The sequence below is a fragment of the Scatophagus argus genome, chromosome 17, assembly GCF_020382885.2.
Source record: "Scatophagus argus isolate fScaArg1 chromosome 17, fScaArg1.pri, whole genome shotgun sequence".
Classification (NCBI taxonomy): Eukaryota; Metazoa; Chordata; class Actinopteri; family Scatophagidae; genus Scatophagus; species Scatophagus argus.
Genome location: NC_058509.1, coordinates 1,854,701 through 1,867,876, shown reverse-complemented (window position 1 = coordinate 1,867,876; position 13,176 = coordinate 1,854,701). Strand labels below are relative to the sequence as shown.

Genomic DNA, 13,176 nt, shown 5'->3' with positions numbered 1-13,176 from the left:
ACGTTCCTCTTCCAGAGGTCTCCTCTAACTTTGAGTGGACCAGCGGGACTGAGCGTCCCTGTCAGAGGTAATGAGTGATAAACAGAGCAGACCGTACGAGCCAGCCAGACGCTCTGTGCTCGTAAAGCATGTGGACAGCCAATAGATAAGCTTTAGTGCTCATCTCGATAAACGTTTTTTATAAGCGGACGGTGCGTGCTGGGACGGACTCCAGCCCCCCGTGACCTTGGAGGGCCTGAGTGGGTTGAGACGGTTCATTAACAAGCGTGTGAGGACAGTTTTGGTCACCGAAGCCTGCGACGGAGACCAAACGGCGTCCTCGCTCGGACGTGTTAATCTCATCTTTAGAGCCTGGACAATAAAGGACTGCTGCATCCCGAGTAACTGAGACCCTGATCAAGAATCTCCCAATTTACCTAAAGAAAATAAGTTCACAGTCAGAGAGCTCACTGTGCAGTTCACTGACACCTCCTCACAGGAACTTTGAGTGTTGCTATTCAAGCATTTTCCTCTGCCACATAGAACTGTGAAATGACCTGATGCGGCTCTTCCTTACCTTCCAAGCTGCTTGTCACGTCTCTGCTTAAAATTCATGTGGCCTGGCAGCTTCGGGCTTCCGCGTTGGGAACCCGGAGCCGCGACGTGGCCACCGAGCCATTGTGATGCAAATTTAGAAGGTGGAAACTGGAAACGAGCGACTCAGAAAAAGACAAGCCTGAAGGAAGCATCGCCGCCTTTTTCCATTACTGGCCTCAATCGATTTGGCTAAAAATAAAAGCGGCAGGACTCCGGTCGCGGCGCATTCACAGAAGGCCACGCGGGCCAAGTGTCACATCAGATGCGACTTGCATTATCCAACCTGCGTTTATTTGTGTGGAAATCAAGCTGCTGTCTGCCAGACTGCGAGTCTGTTCTCTACTCGCTCTGTCGCTGTTTCCTGCCAGCTGAAACTCAGAAGCCAAAACAAGAGCACACGTACAGACTGACGGATAAGACTGCATCTCAGATGGCACAAACGCTGACAAACAAACGGCTGAATGTTGTTGAACTGTACAGAATTCACTCTTAATGTCCTTGTGATATTGGCATTGGATGGCAGCTCGTAAGCCAACTCTTCAAACATCAACATATCAGTTTTCGTATCTCGCTGGACTTTTTGTCAAATGCACGATTCAGCACTGCGCATTTGAATTGAGGCTGAACAGGTAACCTCAGCAACACTGCAATATTACTGCTCATTGAGCCATCCAGTGCTGCATAATGACCGTGCTGAAGCAGGAAATCTGTTCATTATGGGCTTCGGGGTTGAAGCTTGAACAAAATATTCATGATTTCCACTGAGAGGTGATCAAATCCCTGAGTTCATTTTTATTTTAAAAGCCCTGTTGGTGAAAAGTGTCTTCTATTTGTCCCCATCATGAAGGCTGAAAGGCGCCAAACGGCCATCTGACTGGCCAGCAGGCGGCGCTGTTTCAGAACAGAAAGGGAGCCAAGCTTTCAACTGACTGTTTGTGTATTAAATGGCTGCTCTTTCTGCACGCAGAGGAGTTCAGCTTGTGTGTTTGAAGCATATTGTTGCACTGTGTACAGTTATGTACAGGTTGTATTGTGTGCAGCTGTATAGCATGTATAAACATGTACATGCACAGTATTGTGTTGACCTTTTGTGTAATGCAGCATCTGGTGCCTGGAGGAACGTTGTCTCATTTCAACACAACGCAGTGACTATGGAGATCCTCTTGACTTGATGTATGCTGATTGGCTGGATTGTTCTGACAGCAGCAAAGCCCTCTGCTACAACCTGTGGACTTCAGTCTTCACTATAACAAACGGACAGACTGTGAACCATGAAGAACCAAACCTCCAGCAGCAAAGAGCCTCACAACACATGGACTGTGGAACGTTAACACCTGCCATTAGAACATGCAGGCCCACTGCGCTGCTCTGCATGACCTTCTGCCTTTTGACTCTGTGCTTCATGCATGCCTGCATCTCCTTTTTAAAAGCACCAAAAGGACGTTCTGATGTTGAGTGAAACCCAGTCTCCATGTGATGCTGACTAACACCTGATAGCGTGTTATGCAGCGTCCAGCTCCAGCTGCACTTCACTACGTCAGTACAATTATTGTAAACAAGAGAGCAGTGAAGAAGACATTCAGCCTCAGACGACCTCCGTGCTGCTCTGCCCATTGTCAGCCACTGCCTCTGCAGATCTCAGATCTGTTGGAGCGAAAACAGTTGCTGGAAGCTGCTCTTCCAGACAGAAAGGCTCACAGAGTTTCCCTCAGCAGCGTCGGCAATGACACAATCCCCTTCAACATGTTTACTGTGCACAGCCAAACACCGAAAGTTCACATAGCACAGACAACCACAGGAAATGTTTCCAGGACATGCCTGTCCAGCTGTGTCCATCACTGTTTACTGTCCTATGGAAACAGCTGTCAACAAAGACTGCATCACATTCACTTTTCAGACCGCGAAGCTCCGTCCATATTTTAATAACAGTCAGTTGTATAAACAGCCTTCAGTGTATCAAGAACCTGGATCTTCTTCAGCCGCCGTCCTTATTAAAGCTTCTGTCAGCTGCAGAAGTGATCGGCTGTCTGGCCCTGAGTCGAGGTGTGGAGACGGAGATGCAGCTGTTGATCCGGCGGCCTCTGACTGTCCTGCTGTCTGAATGATGACTGGGAACATCAGCTCTGCTGTAACTGGAGGATAATTGAGCATAATGTCAGGCGGTGATGCTTTTGTTAAATTGAGGGAAGCTGATGGAAACGGCGCAGCACTGAGAGACCAAACCGCGATGCTACTGCAGAGTCTGAGCTGACAGAAAGAACCCGAAAGCAAAACACAAATGAATCTAATTCACTGTGTTATTCTCCAGAGAGAAGAGAAGCTTCTTGGATTCGACATTTGGTTCACCTGCACAAAGTCAAGGGTGAGATGCGAATAAGAGAAGAAGAAATAGAAGCAGAGAGAGGGAGCTGTTGACCCATATTTACTGTAACATTTCCCCTCCCATCCCTCCGTTTCTCATTGACCTCCCTCTTTTACCCCGCATCTATTTTTAGCAGCAGCCGCTCTCGCTCAGGCCTAATGTAAGAATAGACGCGCAGCAGGAAGGAGTTCTGCAGGCAGTAAACTGGAGGGATGGGGAGGGTTGGGTTTGTCCTGTCACCCTGACCGATTTAACAAGCTCTGTCACACTCACAACATCTTCAGCTTTGTCTCTGGATCCTCGACAGCACTTTGCTTCAATCCGTCTTTTTTACAGTAAAATGAGCTACGGAGAATGTGCCCCCATTGTGACCTTGTGTTAAAGGTGAACCTTCCCCCACGGCGGCCGAACGAGAGGTCAAAAGCTCTGCTGGTTTCATTTGAGAAACTTTTGCTTTTTGTCATTTGTTCAGAGCACCTGGGTGTCATGCTTCCAGCACAGCTGATCAGAGCTGGAGCTGTGATCACCAGAGTCGTCTGACCCAGGAGTCAAAGCTGATTGTACCCTTTCACACTGAAGGAAACGAGCCAGATGTTTTGTCGCTTCCTTTAGCCACGATGCTAACTTTGTCCTCAACACGACCAAAACTTACAACAACCTAAACTTAACCCAGTGATGTCAGCTGAAATGAAAATGGCTGGAGTTTCAGATGTGCCTGCTTCAGTGCTCTGTGTGTGCTTTCCTCACGACAGGAAGTCAATGAAAAACTGTGATAACAAAGTTGGGGTCAATGTTTGTACCCTGAAGGTGGCAGCTTTCCTTTCACTGATGTCCTCGGTAGAATAGGCGGGCTTGTCCTTTAGTTCTGCGATCCGCTTGTCACCTAACAGTCCTGCCTCTGAGTCCCCGATCAAGGTCACGGAAAGTCCACCCACTAAAGCTGTTTTGTCTTCATACATAAGTGCTCATCCAGGAGACAACATGGCGGTCACAGCTGGGGCAGCGATGTCTCCTACCTTTTGGTTTTCGGTTAAACTGTTTCTACGTTTCAGTAGGTGACACTCGTGTCTTTATGTGATCAGTGAAGGCAGCCATGCTGGAAGCCTAACTCGCACATCATTAAGCTGCACGTGCTGCAGCAGCACAGCAAACCGGTTGTAAGATGCGACTCGCGTTCAGTCCAGACTTGAAAGAAAACCTGAAGACCCGCAGGTCGACATCTCAGCTCACATTTCTAAAAATGAGAATATCAACTGGGGTGAGATAACGTGGCCGGCGCATAGCTGGCGTAATATGCTTTCATCTACTCCTGACAGCGCAAATAATGGAGAGAGAAGGAGAGGAAGAAGAGGGAGGGAGGGAGGGATGGAGGGAGGGAGAGCCAGAGGAGATAGAAAGCTTAACACAAAGGGGAACACACCCACTTATGAAAACAAAACACACACACCAGGTCCTCATGTTGGCTCTTCACGCCACAACAACAACAACAACCTCCACTCCTCGCCAGCCACCACCTCCACCCCCCTCAGCTCCCTCTCCGCCCGTCCGGCCCGCCTCAATGACAATCAAAGGTCACTTTTTCCCTGCCTTTATTTATTTAATTAAATCTCCCAGCAGCCTCCATTTGTTTTCCTAAAGCGGCCGATGAGGCTTTGACGGAGCGTTGAAAAGACAGGAGGAGGCGATCGTCTTCTGGTACAGTGTGTGTGTGTGTGTGTGTGTGTGAGAGAGAGAGACAGGTGACCACACTTTCCTCAAACAGCAGTTTGACGTGTGTGGAAGATTTAAAGCTTTCCATGTGTGTCTTTGTGAGGACCATGAGGACATTTTGTTCTGGCGCTCGCCTCTTCAAGGCTCGAAAGCTCGATTTTAGTGCTGAAGTCAGGCTGAAATTTAAGTTGTCATCACTCGTGGCGTCACAGCCTGCAGTGTAAACTACACTGATGCTGTTAGTCAGGCTAGCATGTTAGCACAGGTCAGCTTCTAGTTGTTGCATCTTGTTATGTTTACACATTTACACATTACACTTGTTATGTTACACATTTCACTCCTGGATGACTCTCCAGGCTCTCGTGTTTTCTTGCTTTAATCCTTTCTTTCCGTCTAAACATGAATTCTTGTTATGCTATTTGAACACACGAAGCTGCGTTCCTCCCACGCTGCTAAACCAACCGCATTTCTTGAACACTTTTATGCGAAGCACTTTACAGTTTCCTTCGGTCAACAAGCATGTGCCAAAAGCAGACCAGACTGTGGCAACTGAGCGCCGAGTCGCCCTGTGGCCTCTGACCGTTGGCCCGCCGTGGAGGACTCTGTGGTGGGATCATCAGCCCGCAAACTTTTTAATTAACTGTGCAGAATTTAAGTGACATTAGCTACACGTTTTAGAGCCCACCACACACACACACACACACACACACACTCAGTCAGAGCAGCGCCCCCTGCAGTTGGTAACTAAATACACCTGCTTTAGCTTAAACAAACCCCAGTTAAATGTAACCTGATTCGTTATCACTCGGTAATCGTTTGGATCTTTATTTTAATCTCCGATGGCCTTCAGCGGGCGGAAGTCGACGCAGATCACGTGAAAGACGGTCTTCACAAGAGCAGATCGGCACCGGTGACTTTGCGGAGCTGACCTCCATGTGCCGCTCACACCTGAGTTTACCGAGCCCGGCCGGGTCTGACTCATCCTGCACGAGTCACGCTCCGAGCTTCCTGTTCATATCTGTGCGTGTGTGTGTGTGCGCGCGCGCGTGTGCGTGTGTGACACAGGCAGAGAAACCCGGCGTGCACTGCCTGCGTCTTCAATTTATTACGTCGCTGCATGACGCACAGTAGAGAGAGGAGAGGTGAGGCAGGAGAGGAAGGATGGGAGGAAAGAGAGGGGGGAGAAAGAGTGGAAGGAGGGAGGAGAGGAATTTTCTCAGACACCCAGCATGCAGTGACCTTAGTTTTCTGTCAAGGCGGAGGTCTCTCTCTCTCTCTCTCTCTCTCTCTCTCTCTCTTACACACACACACACACACTCACTCACACACTCACACTCTCTTCCTGCCTGGTGTCATCCATGTGGAGACGAGACCGTCAAGCCGCATCTCATTCCGCTCACATCCCTGCTGCCTGTCTGTCCCGCCTCTCCCATCGGCGTCCCCACACACACACACACACACACACACACAGACACACACACACACTCAGATGTAATCCCTGTAGTAAACTATACAAACACTACGCCCCAAAAAAGCCCTCAGAGCACAGAAAGGAGATCTGAAGCGCTGCGGGTCCGCGCAGCAGCGGCAGCCTGAAAGTCCTACAGGAGCGTCAGCCGGCTGCGCTTCATCTGCTCTTAGCATCTCCTGTCTCTTCTTCTGACCCTTTTTTCAACATCTCCGCCCTGCAAAACACGCATTCCTCTATCTGTAATCCTCTCTGCGTCCCCCCACATGGCAGAATAGAAAGCGCTGAGCTCTTACTGATCGTCCGGGATCCTATGCAGCCCATGTTGTCTTAGAGAGGCTCGAACAGCTCGGGGAAAATAAAATCCATCCGTCCAGCGGGCATTTCTCCCCGGGGTCCTCTTACTCTCTCTGCGCTGTCCCCCTCTGCCTCCTCTCCCTCTTCTTCTTCTTCTTCTTCTTCTTCTCTTTCTGTCTGTCTCTTCTTCACTGTCCTCCTCTCCTCCGTGTGTGTGTGAGAGAGGGTGTGTATGTGCGTGTCATCTGCTTCGCTTCCTCCCTCTCTCCCTCTCTCTCTCTCTCTCTCTCTGCCTTCCGTCGTCACACACACACACACACATCTTTGCCCAACTCGACGTCGCTGTACCGCGCACGCGCACCGTGTTGCACGCGGACATGTGAAGGTGGAGCAGCTCATAATCAAACATGAAGCCCCGCTGGGTGGAGTTTAAAGCTGCTGCTGTGGTTGCAACTCGCCTGTTTTCCACAGATGTGGTGAAGAAGTTCAAACTGATTCTTTTTTTTTTCTGGTCTCAGATTTTATTGTGACAGGATTCCTCTTCCAGGATGCAGTACAACAGCAGCAGCCTCCGTCCATTCTTTAAAACTGAACAGTATCACCTTCACTGGAGCAGGACTGTTTTATTTGACTTTATTGATCAGTTTCAGCTGGATGGCGCTAACAAACTGCTAACTGAGCGAAGGGCCTGCATGCACAGAAATGTTGTTCCTTTCTGCACAAATTCTTACAATAAAAGAAAAATAAAATAAAAAAAGGATAGAAAAACAGAAAATCTGAAAGATGCATGTGGAGCTCTAACAGCTTCCACTCTTCTGTGAAGGCTTTCCACAACATGTTGGAGTGTTTCTGTGGGAATTTGAGCCCATTCATGCAGTAGAGCATTTGTGAGGTCACACACTGATGTTGGACCAAAAGGCCTGGCTCACAATCTCCGTTCCAGTTCATCCCAAAGGTGTTGGATGGGGTTGAGGTCAGGGCTCTGTGTGGGCCAGTCAAGTTCTTCCACACCAAACTCATCCAACCATGTCTTTATGGAGCTTTGCTTTGTGCACTGGGGCACAGTCATGCTGGAATAGAAAAGGGCCTTCAACAAACTGTTGCCACAAAGTTGGAAGCATAGCATTGTCCAAAATGTCTTGGTGTGCTGAAGCATTAAGATTTCCCTTCACTGGAAGTCAGGGGCCGAGCCCAAACCCTGAGGAACAGCCTCATAGCACACATGGACTCAATAATAGAGGTGTGTCCCAATACTTTTGTCCATACAGTGTACATCAAAATTGCACCTAAATGCCTGCGGTGTCTTTTATGCTCTCAGCTTAACATCCTGGTGGGATGAGCCACAATGTCGCCCGAACGTCTGAACCTTCCAGTTGCTGGCGAAAATTACGAAAATTGTTTAATTTTTGTATTCATCGCTGGGGGATTGGAAAGGTTTATTCCGCTTGAATAAAGGTGAGCAAGTGTTGACATGAGTGAGATCTGCTGCATGTGATATAAACCACACCTCAGCCTGTTTGAGTCTGCAGCTGGGCTTCCCTCTCATCTCCCATCTGTCTCTCTCTAACAATGCAGTACAGCTGTTCTCCTCCTCAAACATATCTGCCTTCGCCTCCCCAGCTGCCTCCCTCCATCTCACTCTCACACAGTATGAATATGAAAACACACAGTGATTCAGCTGAGGAGTGCAGGCGAGGAAGGACGGCGCTGCCGACTGTATTAACTTGATCTCCATCTCAGACGGAGGGCAGGACTGCAGCCCTGAGCTCCACTCTGCCAACTCCACACTCAATAGACACACAGGCCGCTAAGCTGCAGGGACGCCGCAATGGGTTTTACAGCCTTTTTAACAGAAAAGAGAGTTCAGAACAAGAAAACAACTAAATATCCTGCATACCAAGTGCTGCCATCCTGCTCGGTGACAACATTTGGAACCAGAGTCTGTGGTATCGAGTTCCTGCCCATACACCCGACTGAGCCAATCAGGAGCAGCACTCAGCTGTCAGTCATGAGTTTTTCAACCCCTTTTTAACTGATTAAAACCAAACTGATCATAAAAATGAACACTTGAACAAACCTTAGTGTGATAAGAACTACCTAAACTGATAGAAACCATCTTTGGGAAAAATGTATTTCGCATGCACTTTGAGTTTTTAGTTTGGCTCATGTCCCATCTACTAACGTGGAGGCTGTACTGCAGCCAGCCACCAGGGGGCGTCCAGATGTTTGAAAAAGTTTTCTTAGACCTAAAACCTCCTATGATGTACAACATCAAAAAAATCTGAATGATGTCAGAAAAGTGATGAATTCTGTTTCTTGTTACGTTCACAGGAGTTGATGTTGTTTTTTTCTGTTGGACAAGTTCACCAGTCCTGGAGTTTATTACTGCCTGTGTGATTGGCCGTCGCCTTTCAAGAGATGTGACTTCACTCCAAGATGTCAGCAAATCACCCGGTGAGTCCACAGCACAATAACGACAAAAATAAGACCCAAGTTGCAGTAAACAGCAATTATCCTTACATTCAATCCTCCTTTAATCCGACAGAAACAAACGAGCTTTTCTGACCAGTCTTCCTCCAAGAAACTAAAGAGTAAAAAGCTGCATCATCCCCTCAGGTTTCATTAAAGCCGGCCTGTTGCTGCAGCAGCGGCAGCTCTTCATCCTCACTTTTAATTATAGCTGCCCCATCAGACCAGGCAGTATAATTCTCCTGCATCCTGCCAAAATGTGTCATCCCTCCTCGGTCGTCACGGTTGTACCAGCACAGTCGGAGACGTGTGACAGATTTACAGCCTGCACTGCAATCCCGACGTCGTCCGATGGGGCCAAAAAACAGAAATACTCACCACTGATTATATGGCTGAAGTTTCTGTTTTGCCTCAAAACTCTGCTTTAGCCCCACAGACAGCAGGCGTCGGTACATTCGCCACCTGTCCTCTTTATTTTAAGTCTTCCTGTCTTTATTATGAGCTCACAGTCAAGTGGATCCTCGTGATGCTTCGGCTTCCTGCCGCCGGCTCATTGTGACGGCTGAGATGTTGACAGCAGGGCATCAACTGGAGGGAGGAAACTCCACAACCACAAACACCCACAAAGACCAAATCAAACCAGACACGCTCGAACTGACCAGTTTCCCACCGCGTGCAGAATACTGAATATCAACAGAGAGGCAGTAATGAGGCTGTGACCGATCACACAACTGAGTGATTACAGCACTTTTGTTAATGCGTCTCTGCGTAGCTCAGTACTTTAACAGCAGTTGGAGCCGTAGGGCGATTTGGTTAAAATGATTATCACGCACGAGACATGGAGTTTAACAAAGAAATCTACTTTGGCTGTCACGAGCCGAGATGTGTGCCGCTTTTTTCAACACAACAGTATGACAAATGTGTTCCGAATCAGCAGAGAGATGATCAGACAGGTCCTCATCGCTTTCAACGCTTCACGTGTGTGAATGATACGTTTACATATTCTGAACATGTAGCTTCACCATCGTTTCCTGTGGGCGTCTTAAACAGAGTTTTAGTAAATGACAACACAGTGTGATCGTATCATCACTCGAGTCCACTGAAAAGGTGACTGAATCAACATCTCATGCTGGCAACATCAAGGAAACCCTAAGAGTCCAAAGCAGAAACGCTTTCTGGCCTTGATCTTCATCATTGTTGAAGATTGTTTTGCTGATTCACATTCACTAAGTGAAAGTCGTGTTTGGGGAAGTGAAGGAAAACCCGAGTGTGGTCTTTGGTGAAGAAGTTTTAACACGTCTGTGTGGAAATGGAGAAAGAGGGATGGGGAATTAGAGAGGAAGGAAAGGAGAAGCGAGAGCGACGTAAAACCCGAGCAACCGTGGGTGCTTTCCAAATAAAACTCACCCGAGAGAGAGAGTGAAGGGATGGAGGGATGAAGAGGAGGCTAAAGTCTATGAGTCATGCTGAGAGATGAGGACAAAGAATTCAAGCAGAGAAAATTTATGGGGAATCTGAGCTGCCGGAATAAAAAACTTGAGGTGGAGAAGGGAGGTTGGAGGTTCATTAGTATTCTGGCTGGGAGAGGAGAGGAAAGACAAGACGGTGGGGGGAGGAGGAGGAGGAGGAGGAGGTGAGACGGGTGAGGTGAGGTGAGAAGGAGGCAGAAGGAGGCAGAAGAAATGAAGGGAGCTGACAAGGAGGGGAAATGTGATGCATCTGAAGACAAACACGTAGCTTCCTATTTATAGCTGCAAGTGTGTGTGTGTGTGTGTGTGTGTGTGTGTGTGTGTGTGTGTGTGTGTGTGTGTGTGTGTGTGTGTGTGTGTGTGGGTTCTGCATGTGCAGCGTTTGTGTGCATGATGGTACTGCTGGTAGGTGTGTGAGTGAGGACAAAAGGAGATGATGAAAGGTTCTTCAGTGGACAGCAGTCATTAAAATGCTCTTCAGCTGCTAAGCGCTCAGAGAAAAACCACATGAAGAACAACGACGTTAACTTCTGTGGCGTCTTTAAGGAAAATCACCCATCAGTCAGGCCTCTGGGACTTAAGGCCGGTGATGTGAGCCACGTTAGCTCGCCTCTGGATGCTGTCTGACTTCCTGTCTGGGCCCCTCGGCTCCGAGCCCATTGGTTCCCACTGAGGATGTAATCAGTGTGGCTCACAGGTGTGTGTTTAAAAGGCTGTTGGACAGTGGAGCTCTGTTAGCTCCTACCTGCTCAGCACCAGACAGCAGCCAGACGAAGTCAGAGAGCAGAGTGGTTGTGTAAATAACAGAGTGAAGTGTGGGAAGGTGGGGTCTTCATTAACGAGTCCACTGAAGTCACTCGAGTCGGCTGCTTGTGAAGCAAGAACAGCAGAGGCTGGTCGGTGTTGGATGTGCTGTTGAGGAAACAGTGTCGGTGTCCTCGGATGTGTGTCGGTATGTGTGTGTGTGTGTGTCGGTGTGTGTGTGTGCCTGTGTGTGTGGGTCAGGACGAGGTGAAGGCAGCAGTGCGGCTGTCTGCTGGGTAATCCTGTCCTTGGCAGCTGAGGACTCGCTCCTTAACTGCTCAGTCCGACTGCTTAAAGAGGCCTCCGTGCACGGGGTTTCCTCTGCAGGACAGGAGGGGCTGGGCGGGACGGGGGGGACAGAGACGGACACGTATAATTCACTACGCTGTGTTACATCTGATAAAGTTAACGTGCTGCACTGGTAATGCTGTAAAGGCGGTCGAGCCTCTGGTTGTGCTGCAGTGACGTAAACGTGTACTCCAGTACGACGTGACATCACATCTGGTGTTAAGTCACCAATCGGAGATACGCACAGATGTAACAGTTATTTTTAATTGTTGCACTAAGATGTGAAAGTGAAAGTAAGCCTGCTTACTGCTTTGAATTGCGTTTAGGTTTTTATTGCGCAGCTGGAAGAATCAGGCAAATGGTCGTAGTCTACATGCCGCAGGAGCACATGTAAGCAACAGATCAGCTGTGCTGCTGCCCTCCCGATGGCGCCGTGATGATCCACTGCTGCATGGCTCCTGCTCGGGCTGCTTCTCGATGTGTGCGTCTTCTTCACCATCTCTGCAGTGATGCGAGTGTTCGTCAGCCGTCCTTCCTGCACTTCCTGTCTTTGTTTTTAGCCTGGATGATGTGTTTGACTTCTTTGCTCTTTGTTTGTAACTTACGCCGCTCTGCTGTCAGCCGCTTGCTCGTGCGATTGGTGGGGCGCTGCGAACACCTCCTCTCTCATGGAAATGTCAGTAAGTCCTGGCTTGGCTTATGAAGCTGGAGACCAGCTGCGTGTTAGCTGCGACTGTTAGGGTCAGTGAAGCCAGAGAACTGAAAAGTATCCTGGGTCCAGGATAAAGATCAGAAAAGAAACGATGGAGAAAGGAGGCGATTCTGTCCACGCACACACTCGCCGGCAGGCACTGAATGATGACGGTCACACAAACCAACACAGAGACGCAGTCCAGCTGCGGCTGACGGGGTTTGTCAGAGCTCACAGTAAATGCCATGACGATCAATCCCACACTCGAGTCCGGCTGGATCGATACTCTTTGTTTTCTGCTCGCACTCGGCCTCCCGCTGCTGTGAAAAGGCCTCTGAAGCCACATTTGTTCCACGCGTCAGGCTTCACAAAGCCAAACAGACGACCCCGGAGGGAAACTCGGAGGGCGGTCAGCTGCATGGCGTCATCACGCCGTGCGGACAGGAGTTTAAATTAGCCGCTCCTCTTACATCCATTCGTTCACCACGAGGTTTGCTTCTTCAGCTGCTCTGAAAACATTAGAATCGGCACATTAAGTCAAGCTTTAATCTTTCCCACATCAGGTGCAGAGAAATGCCCCCAGAGGTCTTAGTTCTGGTTCTGTTCTCTGCAGAAGTGGTCTGAGAGGCAGCAGCAGACCTCAGATCAGCCCTGATAAGCTGTGGAGGTGACGCCTCAGCAGGAACATGTGACAGAGCCTGAGACAGCACAAAGCTCAGGTGAGGGTGTGTGTGTGTGTGTGTGTGTGTGTGTGTGTGTTCGTGCAGACGCTTTGACTTCCTACATGTTGTCTTGAAGTCCATCTGAGCTCGTCTGCAGGAGTCACGAGAGGAGAAATGTTTTAGGAAACGTTTGTTCATCCCACTGCAGGAATCTCTGGTTTTATTTCATCCTTTCGCCCTCTAAAAGAGTCTTTAAAGTCTTCTTGTCATCATTAAAAACTAAATTCTCCACTTTGGGTGACTTACGGAACGCGAGCGTCCGTCTGCTGGAGGCCATGTGTGCAGAGACCAGGAGGTTCACCGTGTTTAAACATGTCTGA

At 48.9% G+C, this 13,176-nt stretch overlaps 1 protein-coding gene and 1 long non-coding RNA gene across 8 annotated transcripts in view; one reads left to right on the top strand and one right to left on the bottom strand.

Moving 5' to 3' along the window:
- LOC124074126 overlaps nucleotides 1-6,598 on the bottom strand; it is a 35,503-nt gene extending 28,905 nt beyond the window's left edge. For all 7 annotated transcript variants that reach the window (XM_046416690.1, XM_046416692.1, XM_046416691.1 and 4 more), the window contains exon 1: nucleotides 6,413-6,598. In XM_046416690.1, the coding sequence (XP_046272646.1) occupies nucleotides 6,413-6,440 (28 nt within the window). In that variant the 5' untranslated portion in view covers nucleotides 6,441-6,598. The remainder of the gene's footprint in view (nucleotides 1-6,412) is intronic.
- Nucleotides 6,599-8,847: 2,249 nt separating this feature from the next.
- Nucleotides 8,848-13,141, top strand: LOC124074124. The gene is made up of 3 exons (XR_006845790.1): nucleotides 8,848-8,867; nucleotides 12,748-12,853; nucleotides 13,005-13,141. It is a non-coding gene; the product is annotated as an uncharacterized LOC124074124 (long non-coding RNA).
- The last annotated feature ends 35 nt before the right edge of the window (nucleotides 13,142-13,176 follow it).